Source organism: Triticum dicoccoides, chromosome 2B (genome assembly GCF_002162155.2).
Source record: "Triticum dicoccoides isolate Atlit2015 ecotype Zavitan chromosome 2B, WEW_v2.0, whole genome shotgun sequence".
In the NCBI taxonomy this organism is placed as follows: domain Eukaryota; kingdom Viridiplantae; phylum Streptophyta; class Magnoliopsida; order Poales; family Poaceae; genus Triticum; species Triticum dicoccoides.
Window position 1 is genome coordinate 16,885,903 of NC_041383.1, and position 22,059 is coordinate 16,907,961.

At 41.6% G+C, this 22,059-nt stretch overlaps 1 protein-coding gene and 2 pseudogenes across 2 annotated transcripts in view; 1 reads left to right on the plus strand and 2 right to left on the minus strand.

Annotated features, from left to right (window-relative positions):
* Window positions 1-9,734, plus strand: part of LOC119361805 (actin-related protein 9-like) — a 12,137-nt gene extending 2,403 nt beyond the window's left edge. The window contains exons 7-21 of one of the 2 annotated variants that reach the window (XM_037626952.1): window positions 759-964; window positions 2,022-2,142; window positions 3,615-3,679; window positions 4,714-4,803; window positions 4,896-4,946; window positions 5,937-6,068; window positions 6,901-6,990; window positions 7,263-7,333; window positions 7,414-7,583; window positions 7,654-7,697; window positions 7,778-7,827; window positions 8,155-8,200; window positions 8,382-8,432; window positions 8,562-8,708; window positions 9,214-9,734. In XM_037626952.1, coding sequence (XP_037482849.1) covers window positions 759-964; window positions 2,022-2,142; window positions 3,615-3,679; window positions 4,714-4,803; window positions 4,896-4,946; window positions 5,937-6,068; window positions 6,901-6,990; window positions 7,263-7,333; window positions 7,414-7,583; window positions 7,654-7,697; window positions 7,778-7,827; window positions 8,155-8,200; window positions 8,382-8,432; window positions 8,562-8,705 — 1,331 coding nt within the window. In that variant the 3' untranslated portion in view covers window positions 8,706-8,708; window positions 9,214-9,734. The remainder of the gene's footprint in view (window positions 1-758; window positions 965-2,021; window positions 2,143-3,614; window positions 3,680-4,713; window positions 4,804-4,895; window positions 4,947-5,936; window positions 6,069-6,900; window positions 6,991-7,262; window positions 7,334-7,413; window positions 7,584-7,653; window positions 7,698-7,777; window positions 7,828-8,154; window positions 8,201-8,381; window positions 8,433-8,561; window positions 8,709-9,213) is intronic. The other variant, XM_037626951.1, reaches the window with a different exon arrangement.
* A 24-nt stretch (window positions 9,735-9,758) lies between these two features.
* On the minus strand, window positions 9,759-13,352 carry LOC119360252 (annotated as a pseudogene).
* Window positions 13,353-15,716: 2,364 nt separating this feature from the next.
* Window positions 15,717-20,772, minus strand: LOC119366857 (annotated as a pseudogene).
* Window positions 20,773-22,059: the final 1,287 nt, after the last annotated feature.

Below are 22,059 nucleotides of genomic sequence, written 5' to 3' on the forward strand. Positions count from 1 at the left end.
GTTGTGAATAAAAGGTTACATTGTACTTATGTTTTGGAGACATTTTTTTTAAGGAAACTGTAATTTTTTTGGGTGTGACTTATGTGTAACACCTGTCCTCAGTTAGTGGTGGCCTGTGTCACTCCTGTGCATGGTTGTGATTGATTTTGTACCACATCAGATTTTTCATGCGTTTGGATTTCATATATACAAAAAAGGAACGAGTCTAGTAAGTCAACATTAACCTATTTTTGCTAATCACGGACAAAAGCCTAAGTGAGTTGTTATGTTTGTCTGTGCCTATGTGGTGTTGGTGCTTTAGTCTAGACCTTGGATGTTACATTATGACACAATGATGATTATTTTTTGTTTTGTGTGCTGGAGCTAGCTAGCTCTGAAGTTTAGAGGACTGAAATTCTTATGTTAGATTAGCTTTTGCTTTGGTATGAGATCCACATATTTTTTGTCCCGTCTCTTCTTACATATGGTATGTATCCATCAGAACAAGATCTCATCAATCGCCATGTTTTGTCTAGCTGCTTTAGATTGTTCCATGGGGCATCACACTATTTTAATTTTTTAATGGAATGGTTGGAGTTCTATCGTGGATTATTTTCTCACTGCTTTCTCCTATAATCAGAGTCTTAGTTATGCTCAGTTCTTTGGGTTATTAAGTATTAACAGTAGATTCAAAGAGCAGTTCTGCACTGTAGTAAAGTAGCATATATTTCAGATCATTTTATAATATCAAAATATTGAAAACCCCTCAAATTGGCCAGAAAGGTCAGTAAACAGTGACGTCGATGAAGATCCTTCACAAAGCACATCTGATGATGGTAACAAGCCCAACTCCGAAGAAAGCAAGTATAAGGAAATGTTATTTGGAGAGGATGCTTTGAAAATCCCTCCTTCTGCACCATACTGTTTGGGTCGCCCGATCAGGAGAGGCCATTTTAATATTTCTCAGAATTATTCATTACATCAGGTATGCCTCTAGATTCTGTATGATCCTTATCTTAAAAGAAGCAGTTAGTTATACTAGTAAATACCCCTCTTGGTATGTACTATTAAACTACTTTGCCCTTTAAATGGGAAGTTCAGTTTGAGTTCATTGGCTGAGACTTTCCATTGTTACACTGTGAGTTCTATAAATATCTAGTAGGAGTGTATTGTTTTGGCTCCACTGTAATCAGTACGGGGAATGATATTTCTTGCAGCACTGTTTATCAAGGGGAAAAAGGTTTTGAATCAAATTTGTGCCAGTATTTTGGTCAACCCAGTTGCAAATATTTACGGAAATTTGTGGAAAACAGTAGGCGAAAGGTCTACTGAAGTGTACTGAAGAAGGCTTTAACCCAATCTCTTCCATCTGAAACAATTAGTAGGAACACGTTGAAATTCTGCCTATTTCTTTGCGCGCAAATGTTCCATCAGCCAATCCTAAACAGATCTTCATGAAAAAGCTCCCGCTGCGTCCTGCATAGACTAAAGGCACCATATTTACATGAAAGGGTTTACCTAATTTTGCAGCTACTTCACTGGGAAACATAAAATTGAGTAGTTTATTCTGCGGTAAGGCAGTTATAAGTTTTAATTATAAAGTCTTGTGGTCTAATATTTTAGAGTATCTATATTAGCTTAATGGAATTGAACCATGAAGTCCTTATGCTAACAACTGTGGAGCTTGGGTTCAAAGCTATTTGTTCCATATTACCTGTTATTCTCTGCCTTTATGATTTATTTTATTTCACTGCATCTGTTTGCTGCCAGTGACGAACCGTAAAGAAAGACTAAGAATTAGGTCATGAGTTGAAACCCTGGCCTACATATTAGAAAAATTACATTAAAAAACACAGCTGGATTATTTCTTCTTCGTTGAAATTGATGGTATCTGGTGCAGAGCGTGTTGGGAAAGAGACGATGCACATGATAACCCTGTGTTTCTAACTGGTTACAAAACCTATGTGCGTCCATATTATTTTTCCTTATATATAACATCAGAATGGTTGATGATTTGGAAAAACAAATATTGGCCGTTGCAGGTTTTAGAAGATTTGCGCACTATTTGGAACTGGATGCTGACGGAGAAGTTGCATATCAACCCAAAGGACAGACATCTATATTCTGCAATTCTTGTTCTTGGGGAAACATTTGACAACCGAGGTATTTCTCTTTTCATGTAATACTACCTGTGAAATGTAGATGTATGTCATGTAGTGCTGCTCATATGTGCCGCCGCAAGGATGAGTGTCCTTTAGTGCTGGTGACATGATCCTCAGGTGGAGCAGGATATCCTTAGTAATAATTAGGTAGTTAGATTTTAAGTTTGTTTGCTTGCCTTATCCTTGAAATTTGCTCAAGCTATCCTCATCTCTGAAACCTATATATAAGGGAGGCTGCCATTGCAATCTCAGAAATCATCATATTGAAGGACATTAGTTCAATCCCAAGGCTGTCCGATTGTCATCTTGGCAACTCCGAAGTCAAAAGCTGTACTCCCTTGTCCACAACTGTAACTCACAGGCGTTATCGCTGGCGTGGAGGAAGAGTGGAAAGTTATCTCTTCACGGAAACTCAGGCTCTATAGGCGAAAACCCTGACTCTAAAGAGGTGAAAGCCGAAGAGTCGAATACCACTGAATGTTTTGTCCCTTAGTATTGACTCTTCGTGTAAAGGGCTTAAGAGATAACACATTGCATAAGATGTCTTTGGTGTTGACTTGAGATGACCTGGAAAGGTTGAAGAGTCAGCAGCTGCTCTACCTTTGTATATGCCCTTAGAGATTAGTTTGGTTAGAGATAGAGATCCATTAATTAGGTTTTAGATCAGGTTTGTGAGCCCGAGAAAAGGCATATCATGCAGGCAGAGATCAGTTAAAAATTTGGTTTCAAATCAAGTTGGCACCCTAGTAAAGGCATATCATGCATTCACTATTCATTATTAATCAAGCATTGAAGAATTAAATCTCCCATCTAAAGTTCATCATCCCAATATATTGTCTCTTTCTTCTTAAGTCCCTCTCCTTCATCCATGCCATCTGGCCACCTTCTGCATGGTAGTTTACACTGATGTGGAACAAAGATCGCCTCGTTTTGCTGCTTTACCTGTCAATTTGGACATCAGTTATCCCACATGTACAACAGCAATGAATACCTTTCACTATTATTTTCCCTAAATTACATGGCACTAAACAATAGTCGCAGGAAAAAGTAAATGCAGAAATACCTTGTGTATGTGAACATCAAGATTTCCAGCATTTGACTAGTTGTCAATGCCATGTTCTCTGCCAATACCGATGTTTATGTGTAATTCCTTTTTTCTGAACTTCTAACAACTCAGACTGTTCATTCAACATGAATTTCAAATGCTGGGCATAACACACTTTCTTAGCAACGAAAGAAATCTACACCGTTAGTTTTTCAATAGATTCTTTCATGAAATCCATGATCCATTACTCCGTTAGTGTAATAGCCTTGAATTGATGATTCATATAGGAAATCTTGAGTACATACTGTTTGCTTTATCTTTTTTCAACACCTTCTACAGTTCCAGTGCAAAGCGCATGTTCTACTGCATAAGGAAGATTTTCTATTTTTTTTAAATTGTGATTTTTTAAATATATATCCATCAATCAGAAATGAAAGAGATGCTGTCCATTGTACTTTGCGATTTGGGGTTTAGCATGGCAGTGGTACATCAGGTTCGTCCCCAATCGTCCATTTAGCATTTACTTTCTATTACATTTTGAATGCAAGATTTGTTTCTCCATTTACAATTGCTAAGCAAAGTAATTGGATCGCTCATCCCAAAATGGAACATCTTTCGGTAATTTATGTATGTTTACTCCATGAATGCTGGGATAATTTCCTCAATTCTGAGACTATTGTACTACACCAACCACTTTAAAGTTGTATGTACCGAGTGGAGTCCGATTGTTTTGCGAAATTGCTGTGATGAAGCAATTTTACTCATGGGTTGATGTTTATATACCTTTTCTTTTTACATAACTGCATAATGCTGCCAAGGGGGAGTCCGATTGTCAAAACCACTTGCCGTGAAGCAAAAGTATTCATTGCAAAAGAGTGAAAATTTTCTGTATATATATGATGAAAGGGAGCTGTACCTTTATTAGTCAATACCACCGTTTCTTTTCATATGGCATATTTTCATCTAGAACGGGGATTATGGAGGGCATGCAGCCAAGATAAGAGTAGAGAGAAATTGCCATGCTACAGCTTGACACTGCTTGCCTGGTGCCAGCTATTCTGGATTAACACCAGTCCATATTTTGTTGGCAGTTTGGTACCTTAAATCAGGTACTCATGAAACCTTTCATGCTATTGGGTCAATATTAATATTTTGCACCTAAAGGCTGGATTTTAACTTTCATGTTTTAAATCTGGTGTGCGTACACTTGGAGTTAGCCCATTTCTGGAGTTGTTTTCGTGCTAGTTGCCTGTTTCTAATTTTAGCTTATCTCTACTAATATACTATAGTACTATGGCAGTTAAGTTTAATGTAATATTACCAATGAGAAACTAGAACTTGATACCTTCATTTTGGGTAATATTATCCACTTTCCAGACTATGCGCTTTTTTTGGGGTCTAGAATACCTTTCCAGACTATAGACTTGTAGAGACATAACCAAGCTCTTGTAGTTGATGATTCACAAATTGAAACATGAAGAAAATTGAGCCTCCTTATTTACTCTGCTTATGTTAATACTTAATTAGGAAGCTCTAGCTGCGGCATTTGGGAATGGTTTGTCGACAGCTTGTGTGGTCAACATTGGTGCTCAAGTTACACAAGTAGTTTGTGTTGAGGTAATAACCATAGTACTTCTATATTTCTTTCAAACCACCAAGAAATTTAGATATCATCATATTAATGTATGATCTGCCCTGAGTGTTTGCAGGATGGAGTAGCTTTGCCCCACACAGCTTTGGCGCTTCCATATGGTGGAGATGTATGTTCTCAACTGTTCTCTTTAACATAGACAAGTACTTGAGCAATCTGTTGTTCATGGTCATTATATCTGTATAATTTTGTTACGTGGTACAAATCAAATGGATGTATCTAGCACCAAGTTAGTGTTAGATACATCCATTTGAGGGACAAGCTTGGGACAAGCTTTTTCGGACGGAGGGAGTACTATTTTGTTATATGGCACCCAGTCCCTTTTTTCTGTCAGAAAAACGAATCTTTGTTAGTTTTGTCTCATGTGACTGTTGTGTACAACTCTGTGTCATGCCACTTTTTTTCCCAATTGGAAGATATGCATATTTTAGCTCCTTCATCCTGTTTTTAGTATAATATCATCTTACAAATACGAGCAACAATCTATTCCTTCTGACTAGTTTCTCAGTTGAGATTTGGCTGTACTTTGGTTTCGAAAAATTATGCCACTGTCATTGCAAAGAGCACATCTAGCAATATGCCATTGCAAAGTCATGGAAAGTATCATGACAACCAGAACTCATTGGCAGTGGCACTTGGCACAAGTCGTTTATGCGGGGGTTTGAATCCTTAAGTGGCAATGAGAGGGAGGGAAGGCCCGAAGAGTATATGAGTGTGGGTGCGTGTCAGGGGTAGATTTGGCTTTAAAATGAAATTGGCTGAACCATTACATTGACAGTATTTCCGATGATTTTTGGGCCTTTCTGATGACACTGATTTGCCAAGGACAACTTCAATGGAATATTTTTGTAAATATCAGTCATTGTGTTATAACATGATTGTTGGATGGTATTATTGTCAGTTATCAAGTGCTCTTTTTTACGGAGGATCTTCCTCAAGGCTACATGCTAGATAGTCTGATGATCATATTCCCACTTTACTTTGTATAAATGCATGACTTGTTTTTATGGCTTTTGAACATCAATTGCTTGTGCTCTATATTATTATTTTCATTATGTTTCTTTTTGTTACATCCTCTGCCATTTTCATTTTCTTGTAGGACATATCCAGATGCCTACTTTGGGTTCAACAACGTCATCGCACATGGCCAAACTTTAAAACCGATCCCATGAAGAAGCCTATAGATATGCTAATGCTCAACAAGATAAAAGAGGGATATAGCCAGATAAGGGTAAGTGGCTTATTCTAACGGCAACGCTTTACTAAATCTTGAAAGCTTGTATCTGTAAAGGATTTGATTGTTGGACAGTCTACTTGTGTTTCAGTTTGAATATTTTCCTGTTGGAAAGTAAGATTTGTGTCGTCCGCACAAAGTTCATTATAGTATTGTTGTATATTGATTAATTTCACCTGAAACTTTATATAAAGAGGATAAACCACAATAACATATGCATCTTCCTTCGCACAATTCATATATACAGATTTTCTCCAGTGCATTGGACTAGAGCAGTCCTAGAATCAATGCATTCATAACCTGAAACCTTTTCTCTAAATCTCTCTGTGTGAGCTCTGTCCTATCTCGTCAAAGCATAGTAAATTAGTAACCAACCTACATAGGAAGATGAATAATCTAATGCGCTGATGACACAGGGCATATCTCCTGTTTCTATTGTATGTGTAAGTCACTGAATCCTATTGCCTATGCGCTGCTCGTAGGGCATTTGTTTTTGGTGTTGCTACGCTTACATTTTCAGATCCTTCCCTTGTTGTCCTCTTAGTCATGAAATACAATCATCTATCAACGCAGACATGAATTCGTTGTAAACTTGAACTTCATATATTGACATATTATATATTAACACGGTTTGTGTGCAAATTGTTGAACAAAATGGACAAAACTAGTATATGTAGAAACCAGAAAGAACTGCAGTCTTTCAGTGGATGCTTGAACCCATAACACGCAACCTCCTCCTCTGAACTTTGATTTTCTTAATTCTTAAACTGAAATGATATTCTATTCTTAATGCTTCCCTTGAACTTATTCTTGTATTTGTTTTCCACAGAGCGGAAGTTATGATGCTGTTTCTGTTGTTCATTCGTATGAGCATGAAAAGTCTGTTGGGCATCAGAAGACAAGGCTGTCAGCTCTCAGTGTAATTTTTTTAAACCACTTATTCTCTTCTCCTTTTGTCTGTTTTTTTTGCTGAGGGTTTGTTTTGAAAAAGTGCACAATGTTTTTGTATTTATTTCTTCTTAGCAAAAAGAAAGCCATGCAGGCACTCTCGCTCCCTCCTTCGCTCCTTCACTCTATTTGTAAAATCTGTGGTGATGGTTGAGTTGTAGTTGGAGAGTAATTATACTTATACTTAAAGTTTTTCCTACTAGATCATATATCTACAAATTCAAATTTGTTGTGATAAAATAGGTTCCTCCTATGGGGCTTCTTTACCCTCGGCTTCTCATTCCAGAAGAGTTCCCTCCACCTCCCCGACCTTGGTGAGATTTTGTTCTCTACTTTGGTGATTGTGCCCTTTGATATGATGATTGCTTCAGACAAGATATGTGTATGTTTATAGGTTCCAAGATTGTGATGACATGCTGGAAGATACTTGGCAAACAAATGACGGTCTTTCTGGAAATGGTGGGCTTGGTGCATGGGACAGTTATCAAATGCTTCCCACTAGAGTAAAGAAGTTTGATAATATCGGCCTCGTAGAAGCCATTGTCAGCAGTGTTCTTTCAACAGGTAGTCTCTTTCTTAGTACTGTATCTCGCTTCCCTGAGAGAGAATCTTTTCTAACAACTTCCTACAACAGGACGTGTTGACCTCCAAAGGAAGCTATTCTGTAGTATTCAGCTGGTAAAGTATCAGTCTCGTTTTTCATATCAGTATTGCTCTATTACGCAAGAAGCAATAGCTGAGAGGAATGATCTTTGCAGGTTGGTGGCGCAGCTTCAACGACAGGTCTTGCACCAGTTCTCGAACAAAGGTTGATTGTTACCTTCTTCTGGCAATATTTAACGGAAGACTACTGGAATAATTGTGCTAATGAATAGAAATGTGCCACCCTATGCAGCGAAAAGTGTGCCAAGCAACTGTTCTGATCCTTTTTTTGTATTTACTATTTATTATTAACAAGTGTTTGTTGAAAGAATTTTTGTAAAAATGAATAGCACAGAGCTGCTACAATAAAAATTGCTGATGTGCCCCCTGTGTTTTTGGGAGAAAATACTAATGACACTTGACTTTTTCTTAAGATAATATCTTGGAAATCAACAATAAATTTATTGATCGATTTTGTTTTCTTTTTTATCAGGGTTCTTAATACTATTCCATCGAATCAACCCGTTGAGAAGGTTGAGGTATGTCTTCTTGCAAGGATATGCATCTGTATCTTTTTATAAATTAGAATGCACACTCCATTTCTTGAAATTAACATACCTGGATTGATTGTGTGAGGTTTATATCTCAGTTTTACATTATACCGTAATTTAGACTCGTGATTTATTGGTCTTGGCTTAACCTCTCATTTTAAATTCATAGGTACTACAGTCAAGGAGGAATCCATTGTTTATCCCATGGAAAGGTGGAGTGGTAAGTAGTATCTATTTTGAATTTGGCTATCATTTGTTGAAGGTGGTGTGTCTTGCTCATTCCTTTATATCTGTGCTGTCTTGTGCTCCAATGTTTCGGGTCCCTAAATCCTACTTTACGCCCGGACAGATTTTGGGCGTCCTTGATACTACCCGTGATGCTTGGATCCATAGAGAAGATTGGATTAAAAATGGCATTCATGTCGGGAGTGGCAGAAAATATAAGGATTCCTATTTCCTTCAGTCGCAACTGATGTGTTACTACAATTCATAACAGGTACTCTTATTGCCTGCTCAGTTTCTCCAAATTGTATTAATTGTTGCATCTTCATATAGTATCAGTGTGTTAATATGGATGTCAGGATACGTATATTGGATGGTCTGGCCTATTTTCTGTAAGATAAGAAGCTATTGTATAATTGAAGGCCCGGTCCTAAGAGTCTGAATATCAAATGAGCGTTGAGATACAGGATATGAACTGATCTGTTTTTTCTTTTCAAAAAATTGAAGCTTTTAGTTGAAATGGTTACTGCCAACTCATAAGATGCAGAGTTTCCTTTTTCCTTTTGTCCTGATCTTTGTTATGGTAACAAGCTATCTAAGATGCGGCATTGCCCGATGAGTCTGAGTCTCAAATTAGTGTTGAAACACGAGATATGAACTCGTATGCTTTTTGTTCAGCAACTCGAGGCCTTTAGCTGAAATGGTTGCTGCCATACTGTGCAAGCTATCTACTGCCAAATCATAACCATGAGACGCAGAATTTGCATTTTATTTTTTAGGTGGTCTGTGTAGGTGTCAACTATATCTTGTGCTGCAAATGCCGGTGTAATCTCGGATACTTGGGCAAGGCGGAACTTCATCCTTGGCGAGGTTGTCAAGGGACATGGAAAAGAGATTTAGATGATGAAGGCCCGTCCTCTGTCTATCCTTTTCATTCAGAACTAGAAATGGCTAGTAAAAATACATGGAGAAGAGATTTAGAGATTTATGGTGCCATGTAAACATATTCTCCGTTTTCAGGATGATGTACTACCTGTAACTTGTAAATTAGTAAAATATACTCCCTCCGTTCCAAAATATAAGTCTTTGTAGAGATTTCACTATAGACCACATACGAATGTATGTAGATGCATTTTAGAGTGTAGCTTCACTCATTTTGGTCCGTAGTCCATAGTGGAATCTCTATAAAGACTTATATTTTGGAACGGAGGGAGTACAAAGCCTCTAGATGCTGTTCCTGATTATCTAACAGTGGTAATGACTTCTCAGCCAGATTAATTATTTGTTCTGAAAAGGCAAATATGTGTACCATATTAATTAAGCATCAGGCATTTCCATTTGTACACTTGATCAAATATGTGGTTGAAAGCGCTCGGACTGCCAGAGGCAGCCTGACCAGGTGATCTAGGCTGTGCCAGTAAGGACAATCTCTCCGAAGCTGAAAGCCCCTGACGCCCTGCTCACATTCATCTCAATCACAACCTCCTGTGTCTCTCCTGGAGCAATGTCGAACCACCCCGGCGACATGCCGGCGGCTACTCCTCTCGGCATTGCTGGCCATGTTTGTCGGCTACTCCTCTCGGCATTGCTGGCCATGTTTGTCACCCGACGCCGGACGGTCAGAGAACCTTGCAGCGCAGAGACAGTGATGGACGGGCAGGTTGAGGTCCGCTGGAGGAAACTGATGTAGTCCAGCGTTGAGGTCCGCCGGAGGAAACTGATGTAGTCCAGCGCACCGGCGGGGTTGATGAACCCCGCCCCGTAGTCGAATGGCGTCGCTGGCTTTGACATGCCAAGTTGGAAGCCCTCCGCCATTGTCATGCCTTAGTGCGGTGGTTGACAACGCAGAGGGGATGGCCGACGGCCCCCAAGATGGGTGCTGCTGCTTGATGAGCGCCGCGATGCCACCGATGTGTGGTGCCGCCATGCTGGTGCCGGAGATCATCGTGAAATGGTCGCGCCAGAGCATGGGCTCGTTGGCGCTCAGCGTGCTCCAGGCCGCCCATATCTGGTCGCCGGGCGCGAGCACGTTCGGCTTGAGCACGTCCGCGGGCGTGGACTCCGCGTCGACCACGTCCATGAACGCTGCGGCTCTCCCTTCGGTGATCGCCGCCATGGCTAGGCCCTAGAACGTTGTTCGCTCTTTGTAGTAGGACCACACCACCTGGCCGTCGGCGACGCGGGTGACCATGATGCCGGGGACGGGCTGCGCGACGAAGTCACCGTACCGAGCATCGGCGAGAAGGACAAAGCCGACAAGTCCGAGCGCCTCCGCCATGGCCACTACGGCGGCCACTGTCGACGTGCCCTGGTAGAACCCCCGTGATACACGTGGCGCCATTCCGCTGGCGAAGCCATACATTGCGCCACCAACAACCACCGGCACTCCATGGTTCCCCACGGCAATCGAAGCCACATGGCTGCAACAATAATCCACACCACTTATGTCATTGTATTGGTCTCGAGAAATCATGAATGCAAGTTTAATCAAGATGAAGGATCAAAGCATAACATCGGAGTAGTTTTTCTTGCACATAATTCTTTTTCCATACCACCAACATTTAGCATAGTTCCACTTTCGCAAGGATAACATAACATCGGAGTAAAAGGCAAGACTCTAAAAGCCAGTGCCGCCTATTGCTATTGGACAATGCTCTATGGGGGGCAGGGCTATCTGGCAGGCGCCCATCAATCAATTCGACGGTACAATGACATAAGTGCAAGGTAAATTACTTGATGCCGCCTCAAGATAGCCCAGTCCACTGCCGATCAATTCCAATCATGCTCATGTCAAGTTTCATTTTGACACTTTCAGAAAATGCAGCACCCGCTTTCGGAAAATTCTTGCCATAGCTTTTAGAATTTGAACTTCCGTGATTGTCAAAACTTTCGGAGTTACAATCTTTTTTTGAAAGTTTAAAGTTATGGAATTTCGATATCCAAATATTTTGAGCTTCCAGAATTTTGGGACTTCACAAAAGAGAAAGAAACGCTAAGAAAAAACAGGGCAACAAGTAAGTGCGTGCGTGTTAGGTTAGGCCGGACATTTGGTCTTTTGGGTGCAGGAAAACCTCCAAATCAGGGGTAGACAACCCGACTGAACAGTGAACACTGACTGAACACCACCGCACATGCGCGTACCTGCCGTGGCCGTCGGCGTCAAACTGCGACAGGTCGCGCGAGGCGTCGAGCGGGAGCACGGCCGCGACGCCGGCGGCGAAGTACCTTGCCGTGACGATCTTGGGCGGGAACCTCGGCCCGGCGCTGCAGACGCCTGTGCACGGCGGCTCGCCCGTCGCGGACGGCACGTAGGCGAAGCTGGGGTGGTCGGGGTCGACGCCGACCAGCACGCCCTCCCCGCTACCGCCGCCATCGTGCTTATGCGGATGCGGATTTTTTGAGCACCTGCACCACGGCCGCGTTATCCTTGCCGTTGAGTTATGACGCTGTACCTCGAGATACCTGTCACAGATTCCAGTTTTAGTGTATCAGTTACCATGGCAGGTAGCTGTTAAGTTCATTGGCGTCATAGGGTATTGTTCTGCAGTAGGTTCTGTGGAATCTTGTCTTACACCGCCCCAGCATACAGACGCGCATCCGTGACTGCCAATGGCGACACTCTGTACACACCACCCTGCTTGTTCTCTGTCTTATCGCTCAATGGATGGAAAGAACACAAATCTTTGCATGCATCGTCTCTCTCATTCTCATGAGTTGAGTGCTCGTCCGCCATGAATACAAGATGGACCTCATGCAAGTGAAGGAAGAGAGAGAAGGCCGAGCTAGCCAGCTCTAGTTGGAGCTCATGGATACTCTCTCTCTCTCACTCCCAACCTTCGCTCAATAGATGAACACAAATCTTTGCATGCATCTCTCATTCTCATGAGTTGGGCGCTCGTCCGCCATGAATACAAGATGGAGCTCATGCAAACTGAGGAAAGAGAGAGAAGACCGAGCTAGCCAGCTCTAGTTGGACCTCATGGATACTCTCTCTCTCTCTCTCTCCTTTTGCATGCATGATGCATCTCTCTCTCACTCTCATTTTTACTGTTTCAGTTCCTAACACGGGCAACCGAAAATTGGACAGGCCGTCTACGCTGTTCTTCTTTTTTATAAAACAGAAGCAATGGAAATAGCAGGAGGCAAGAGTGCACGTGTGTGCGGTACAGTGACTCTCCATGGGTTCCAAGAAAATTGTCTGACCCGGTTGTCTTCTTGTACTGCATGCGGTGTGAACAGCTGTGGGTTGAACAATACCATATACTCTAAACGTAGACTGATCACAGGGCATAGGCCTGTACATCCCAACAAGGTTAGGACCAAAACGTGCCCGTAACTTTGTTTTGTCCTTGTGAATGATGTGGATCGCTACGGAAACAAACGGCTGAGATAAACGGACCGGGGTGCAGATGCTCTAATATATATTTTCGGTGCTTATGCCGCCACACGCGACCGGGGAGGCCGAGGAGGCGCGGCGTGTAGGTGGTCATGAGCCTGGTCCCCATGTCCTCCTCCACGTCCGCCACCTCCGGCGCCGCCCTCAGCCTGTCAGCCGCCCGCGAGCCCCCGCCACATGCACAGCGAAGCCGTTCACGGCGTAGTGGAAGCTGTAGAGCTTGCGGTACTTGCTGCCGACCGCGCCGACCATGGTCCGCTGTCTTCTCTTCTTCTTCTCCTGTGCCCGCAGCTCGAGCTCATGGTACCACGCCGCGCTGTCGTGCTACCGGCGAGGTGGGGCCGGCAGGTGCGGCTCGCCGTGCAGCAGCACGAGGTAGATGGCGTCGGCCGGCAGGTTCCCGCCATGATCGTCGACGTCGGCGAGCTTGGCAGCAGCAGCTGCTCTCGCCAACAGTAGTACCGCGATGAGGATCACGGTCGCCGAGATGAGGATCAGATCATGGCAGCACGGCCGAGACATTGCAGAGGTTAATCACAGTGCAGCTTTGCAGGAAGACTTAAAACTTTGATGCCCGATCGATGGATGATGGAAAAATGGCAACGGAAGGCAGAGAGAGTGGAGCAAAGATGCCACATTTCCTGCTTCCGTTTCCCACCTTCTGTGTTCTGCCGCGTCATATTTATCTTTTACTCCCTCTGTAAACAAATATAAGAGTGTTTAGATCACTATTTTAGTAATCTAAACGCTCTTATATTTCTTTACGAGGGAGTATCAAGTAACCCGCTTTATACTTTCTTTTGTATAATATTCATATCTAGTAGTAGCCAGTAATTAACTTTGCTGTATATAGTATATGCATCTCTTTTGTAGATAAGCGAACAAAATATAAATACATGCATCATATATTAGTGATGTTTTTTCGCACAAAAATACGAATACTCGCTTGATTCCGGTTTGTAAGCCCCCCTCGTATTTTTTTCTTTTACGAAATTTTAACTATAAATTTGACTAGCAAGATATAAGTTACATATGTAATGATGTAACAAAAATATATACCTCTGTTAGAGTAGTGTTCGAAATAAATTCCCAATGTATAGTTTTTGTCGTATAATTTACAAACAACTACAGAAATGGCTTTTGGTGCTCGGGCTACATGGAGCTCATTTTCTCCACAAATTTACAAATATGTTCGAGTGATTGTCCTTGGCCCGTTTGATTGTCGAGCCTTCTATAAGTAGCTTCTGATTAGGTTACTCCTTTGGTTAGTACAAGCACGATTCTGAATAGGTTTAGTTGGCTCACAAAAGCCGATCCCTTCAATCAGCGGGCAATGTTGTATGCAGTATGGAAATTATTTTTAGTGAAATTTCGATGAAATCTCAGTAATTGCAGTATGTACTGAAATTTTGTGTTTCGGTCAAATTATTTCAACAGTTTTCTGATGTTTCATATCGGGCCGGCCCAAGTAGGCTTGTATGCCAGACTCCATATTCTGTTTTTTTTCTTTTCTTCCTTCCTTTCTTTTTTCCTTTTATTTTTATTACATTTTCCATTTCCTTTTTTATTTTTCTTTCTTTTCCATTTTAAGATATAATAAAATTTCAAGTTCGAGACATGTTCTGAATTCGCAAACAATTTTTTAAATCATGATTTTTTTAATTCGTGAGTATTTTATTACAAATGTGCAAACATTTTTTGCAATTAATATTTTTTTCTTAAACCCATGACCAATTTTTTTAATTCGTGAGTATTTTATTACAAATGTGCAAACATTTTTTGCAATTAATATTTTTTTCTTAAACCCATGACCAATTTTTTTAATCGAGCAACATTTGTTGAAATCTGTGAATAATTTTAAAAATTCATGAAAATTTTCTATGCATGACCATTTTTCAAGTTCGTGAACATTTTATTAATCAGCGGTCATTTCTGGAATTGATAAAATATTTTGAAATTTGGTTTTTTGTTTTTTGAAATTCGCACTTTTTTCTAAATTCAAGTAAAATTTGTTGTATTCAACAAGTTTTATTATATTGATGATCATTTCTTGAATACACGGACATTTTTGCAAAATCATGAACTTTTTTGAATCGACGAACATTTGTTTCAGAATTGTGAACATTTTTTGAATATCAAAACATTATTTCCCTCAAAATAACAAATATTTTTGAATCCGAATATGTTTTATGATTTCCCAAAGATTTCTCAAAATGATGAACATTTTTGTGAATTCACAAACAATTTATGAGTTCTCAATTTTTTTCAAAATGTGCATATTTTTTGAAGTTTGGAAGTTTTTCGAAACGCTGAATTAATTTAAAGAAGTTAGGAAAAACAGAAAAAAAAACAAGATGAAAAAAAACAAAATGAGAAAAACTTGTTGAGCTGGCCTAGAAGCGCGTGCAGGGGGAGCGTAGGTCGTTGAATAGGAGCTGCCCTTCCATTCTTACTCTAAACCTGAAAATCGAAAAAAGATATCCTTTTTTTCTCTATTGTCGGTGCTGCCACTGCAGGCGGCTCCTCCTCCGTTGAATCTAGGTAAGGCCCCTCTCCTTGCGCGTGCCTTTCCCCTTGTTCTCTGTGTTTTCGCTTCACTCGCCACCCCGCCACCCTGTCTCCTTGCGTCCGTGTACGCTGGCAAGACCGTGGCACTGGCATGACTGTGTACACTGCTGCCGATGAAGATCGGGTCGACATGAGCAGAGAGGTTGGATGCATTCTTGCCTACTTTCTCAGATGCATTGTGTACTCGTGGCTGTGTCTGATCCTTGATTATTTCCGGCCAATTTTCAGTTGGAATTTAAATGAAACTATTGGCCATTTGGTCGAATTGAAAACCATAATCACTGAAATTACAGGGCAGGTATACATTTTTTTCCATTTAATCCAAATTTTAAGGAGCGTGCTATAGCTCCAAGTCGCTCACATACACGAGCATACAATCACCCCTATAAACACACACACGCCTTTGAGAGACTGAGCCAGCAGCAGCCAACTAGATAAGTAGGGTTATGACTCGTATACAACTTCGACATGTACCATGATGAAACTCAACAGAAGAAGTGCTTAATTCATGCGTCGACAGCAACTTAGACATCTGCCAAGGACAGACGAGGGTTCTTCCTAAATGACATCCTGAAATATGACCTTTGCGATGTGGCTATCAACTGTTTCATGTGAGCAATGAGCCGAGTAATAGAAGCTTTTCACCACGTTCAGAAATGTCTGTCTGGTCTCTCTGTTGATGCCATGGCAACCCTTATGAACACGCCAAGATAGTTCTTGCATCTCCAAGTTCACTTGCCGGTGTAAGTCCTTTGTGTTCTCCATACTTGCCCCATTCTGTTTTTTCCCATTGAACATTTTTTTGTTATAGTTTGACAGATCACATATATACAACTCAAACGGAGGTACATGGATATATGAATGCAATGCATGTACACACGCACCTGGGCAAGAACTATTGTGGCAAGCTTGCGGCAGATGGAAGAGGTGAGCTGCTCGAGCTGGGAATACTCCCAAAGGTTGAGGTTTTGCTCGGTCGTAACATGCCTTCCTGAGCAGATCTCGACTGTGCGAACCAACAACAGTGCTGTATCCCCTTCAAGGGATTCACAGCTCTCCTTTGCAGTCCATGCCATGAGCCACTGCTTCCACTGCAGGTTCCAAAGAAAATACGCAGTTTGGTATCTCGTAAAGAAAAATTCAGCATTGTATATATGGACATTTATATCTGAGTGTAGTTGTTCAATTAATTTTACAGCTTCATGAAGAGCACCAGAAGCGTCGTCAACCGAGACAAGGTCAATAAGGTCTTCAAGATTCTCTGTTGAGTCCTTTGCCCCCCTGCAATCATATGCGTGCACACACATGTTATATTGACCATCACTAAAGCTAGACTCCGGGAAAAAAAAACTATGAAGCCCCGTACCCAGTGTGTCGAAAGTGAGAGGTCACCGCCCCGGCAAGCACCGCCATGCGAGCCCATCCTAGACGCTCTGCTGCTCGGCCAGGTTCGAAGATGTTTGCTGCAGCTAAGAAGTAAGCCGTGAGCGCACTCTTTGGAGTGCCACTATACCTCTGCAGACGGTTCCTGAAATACCACCTGCATGTACTCTCCAGTAAGAATCTTTAAACTGCACAACGTCTTATGTTTAGGAATGGAGGTAGTAGTTGTCATTTCCCCTAGAAAAGATCGCTTTTATTAAATCCTAATATAACATCAATATGATGCAAAGTAAAATGAGTCAACACCTGGCCTCTGCATGACAAGGATTCATACAACCAAATCTAGTTGCCTTATGTAGAAGCGAATTAACTGAACCTGAGGATAGAGTGGTAGAGAAAATAGACCGTGACTTACTTTCTGAGGCCATCCCACTCAAGTCGGGAGAGTCTTTGATATTCTCTGAAATTAGCTTTTGCCATTTTAAGGTACAGGTCATTGCTCACAAGTTTCATTCTGAAAAGTCAAGTGTCAGAACGAAATATATGACTTCCATAACTGCAATTAAGACTTGGTGCTAGCTGAATACCATTACTACAGTCTACATAGGATGGTTGTTACCTGTAGAGGACCTTGCCTATCCAAACATCGGTGTTGCCTCCATACTGATCTAGATACATCCTTGTTTCAATTCGAGGCAAACTTGCTTTCCAGGGAAAGTTCAGTGCGTACTCAACCTATTTTTACAAGTACAAGGCACCGTATAATTACTCATTACTCCGTGTCTGTTGTCAACCAACGAAATTAAGTTTTAACTGGACTGCATTCCCTCATATATAATTAACTTGAATGTGTTGGGACATACCTCACCCGGCAGGTCCTTGGCGATGATCCACTTGTCGTACAGTTTGTTGGAGGCTTGTCTCTCTTGGAGGAATGAATGGCAATAGTGCCCGGCCCGTGCTAGGACGTCGTCGTCACCAGGGAACATAAATTGAGATGCACGATAAGTGTTGTGCATTGGGGTGATAGATGAGTGGTTCGTCTCCATGGGGAAGCATACAAACTTGCCGTCCTTCTCAAAGTGCTTAAACACGGCTGCATTGTGGATGCACATTAGGCAAACTTGATCTACCATGACAGAGTAGTTATGCATGGCAAGGCGCTACTACCTCAAAACAAACAAAGAAGCACTTCTCGAATTTTGAATCTAGTTTTATTCATAAATTTGACTGACAAAATATTAGTTACATACATGGAGTGACGTCATAGCCATGCTGTCGGAGGAGACGGAAACCCATGGCCGTGTCATCAATATCCGTGGTTGGGCAGTGTGCGTTATGAGCCAGTCCCTTTTGAGTCCAGCGCCTGTTCAAAGTGTATATATACACACAACTCCGCTCAAAATAGTACTCTATTGGTCTTGAAGAAAAACACTATTATTACTCCGTTTCAAAATATGTATAACTAGTATTTAGATGTATTGGGTGAAGGTAGTATCACTGAAATTATTAACATCTATTCATATAAAGTATGAGTTTGGTTAGTTTTATGCTAACATATAGGTATGAATAATAGCGATCACGAATGTTGGAGATCATGTAAAAGTCTAACTTATGTTCAGGCAATGAGTTTCCAAACATGTACTCCCTTGGTTAAAAGTAAAATATGATTTATGATTTGGAAGTCTCCAGCATGCCTCTAACTGCTATTTTGATACGCAATATGTTGCTAAACAAAATTATATATGAGCATGTATTTTATGATAAATCTGTTGATACTTTGATGGCTTTACTAAACAAAATAGTCGTGTATATGCCTGACTGCAGTTAAGATAGGAACTCTTGAGTGGAATTATTTCCAAATATCATGTATTTGCAATACAACGGAAATAGTTTATGCTACCTGTAAATATAATCCATGCACTGCTCAATTTCACCCGTGAAGTGCCTTGATATCCCCAGATTCCCCAGACGCATCAGCCGACCGACCACCCATAACTGCTCAAAAATATCCATCGCGTGGGTACATGGCACCGGAAACAAGGGAAATTCTTAGTATACATATTGGGCATTGCAAGGGACTCCTACCCTTGAAAAGTGTGAATTTGTGCCGGTTGTACAACAAGTAGAGTGATTTTGAATTACCTCCCCCGTCGAACTTCTTGACGAGCCTCTCCAGAAACACAAGGCATTCCTTGTCACCGGTGTGACTGAGGGCAGCAGCTGTGGCAGCAGGCGAGGAGTGGAAGGAGCCGTCCGGACACCGCAACTTGAGGAGCTTTTCCCAGTCCAACTGCAAGTTTGCCATTCCCTCCAAGCTGAAAAGTAGGGTGGTTGGTGTGGCGTGTAGTAGTTCCAGAGGGATCCTATAGTTTGAGACTCAGATTAATTATTGCCTAATAATACATAAACTATTCAACTCAATGTCCAAATCCAGGTTAGATTTAGGTATGCATATACTTCGAGAGCTTTAGATTTCTCTTGGCATACATCTCTTCCAAAGCAGGGTTATTATAAGGGATGTCCAAATACAGGTCCTTGGCCATGTCTAGGAGTGCTGGGAAGTTAATCTCGAAGCCGGATGGCATCCAGTCCTGGTCATCTTCTACCAACCTGCTCATATTTTCTTGGATAAATGACACACCTACAACAGAAATGTTCCTCTACACATTAGACAAATGATCTTTTTGTGGGAATAAACAAGTCAATTCTTAGTCAAAACAAAGAATCCAACTATTGATATACCTCTATCACACAAGTTGGCGTTGTCAATTTTCCAAGACTTCACTGCCACCACACATGCCAGGGTGCTAATCATCCGATCTTGGACCAGAAAGAAAGCGGGGTCACCCCATGAACCATCCGGCAATTGATTTTGAACAATCCAGTCAATGCATGAGGGGAATTGCGGTCCATCACCTCCCTCAAGGTTCTTGACAAGGGCGACCAATGCCGTGTCGTAGGCAGAAATGTTCGCCGACGTTTCACCATCACCCAATAACTCCAGCATCGTTCTTATGGCATCGATCATCTGTGGCATCTCGCTGGGCTCATCCTTTAGGAACATTGATATTTTGTTTTGATTAGTGTTCAGTATAATAGTATATGTTTGTAAGCTTGTGTATAGTAGCCAATTAATCTGCTCAATGAGTTAATTCATATGTAATGTATGCTCACCATGTGTCGTCTGTTGTAATCAACATCCAATTCACCCACTTCTACCTCCGGATATGATCGGGATTTGCTAGTTAGCACCAACCCTAAATATCAGGCATGACAAATGGAAAAATAACATGTAAGTCATACGAAATTAATACCCATTTAAAATTATCAATTGAAGCACCTTATAACCAATTCACCATCGAGGCCTGCTTCGGTACACCCCCCTTAAAACATCGAAAAGGATATTATTGTCCACCCACCTTAATCAAATAATTAATTCCCTTAATTACTCAGCAATTAATCAGGGCTTAGGGCCTACACCTTCTGTCCGGATCAACGTTGTCCCTGATCAGAGTACGTCATTTTAGACTTTCCTTAATTATTTCTTAACATTTCAAACAAAATTCTTAATGCCCATCATACCCTTAATTATGAAGGGGTACGGAGTGATCTGGTTGATGTGTTTAGGGGGTGTACTGAAGCGAAAGTGTTCATGATTAGATGCAGCAAGGATTTGTTTTCTGGCCGGCCTAAACCTCTGGATCAACATCACTCCAAGCCTTAGGTGCACAAGAAACAAGATGCATAGAAGAAATTCTATTTATTTTGAGAGGCGACAAAAGCTTCCAGGAAAACATTTTCTTGTGGGAAGGTGAGCCACGAACACTGATTAAGGAGAGGTCTTTCTCAACCATGCATGCATTCTGGTCAGGAGATTACCACATCATCGACGCTGAGAGTTTAGGTGCAGGGAAAGTCGTCGCCATGGCTCATCTGTCGGTTGGCCGAGCACCGGAACATGCCGGACTGAAGTGGTTAACGTAAGCATTCTCTCTCTGTCTCTCCCTCTCTCTCTCTCTCCCTCTCCTCGTGGATGTTGGCTCGGTGATGAGCTGCTGCTTGCCGCCAAGTATTTGTAGAGGAGCACTCAAGGTGAAGATTGTACTTGATTGTTGACAAGTACTCCCTCCACCCCAAAAAGATTGTCATAGATTTATTTAGATACTAAATGTATCTGGACATGTTTTGATGTTAGATTCATCCGTATCTAGATAAATATAAGACAAATAATTAAGCATGGATGTAATAATAGTGACGGGAGAGAATATCTTGGGTAGCTGTACCACAACGGAAGCTATACGTTCGGCATTACCATGCATGGTCGTAATGAATCATGGCCTTTGATTGCGGATGTTTTTAGTGTGCAAAAAGATATGTGGGATCCTCTCCAATTAATGCATCGTCGCATAAAAAGAGAATACTAATGCACATTATTGTCTTTCCTAAACAAACTATACACTATTTTTGAGCTTTAAACTATATGTTAGAGTAAACCACGTTACGTGTGTGTCTAGGCATAGTCCGAGTGGTGTACGGGCATAGTCCGGCCATGCGTGAGCAGTGTGCATGCGTAGTGTGCGTGTCACGGTGGTGCGTGAGTTTGTGCTCACGTCCAGATCCACCAGGTAGGAGTAGCTCGGGTCAAAGGCAGTTGGCGATGGCTGCGATGTATTCGTTATGATCCATTGCTATCCGGCCGTGTTGAGCGCGTCAGGGCGCGTTGTGCGCGTGCGCCGGGGCAAGCGGATCACAACATCGTGCGTTGTGTGTGTGAGTGCGCCGGGTATAAAGCAACCCCCTGTGTACTGCTTGAAGCGGTGCCAGTATGAGCCGTGTGTAGCTATGTAGCCACTGTAAAGAGGAAAAGGATTGGGGCGTTCCCCGTGGCGGCGTTCGTGCGCCGACTGGAAAATCTTGTGTCCGTGTTATTCTTCTTCTACGTTTAGTTTTGAGTGAGAGAGGGAGAGCGGCAACAACACTATACACTTTATTCACCAAATCAAAAGGGAGTTAACTCCACATATTTGGAAATCAAACATACAGATTGTAAAGAGCTTTTACTTCTCGTAGTACAAGGATTTGGCACCATGCAAAAAAAAGGTACAAGGATTTGGCACACTTAAAAAGGTTCTAACGCGTAGAAAAACAAATTTAATATGTATCAATGACTCAAAAACTTGTGTGTGCCTTAAAATAAACCAAAGTTGTATGTGGAACGAACTATCATACTTGGATTCTCAAGTTTTGTTTCAAAGAAAGAGAAATCTGATAAAAA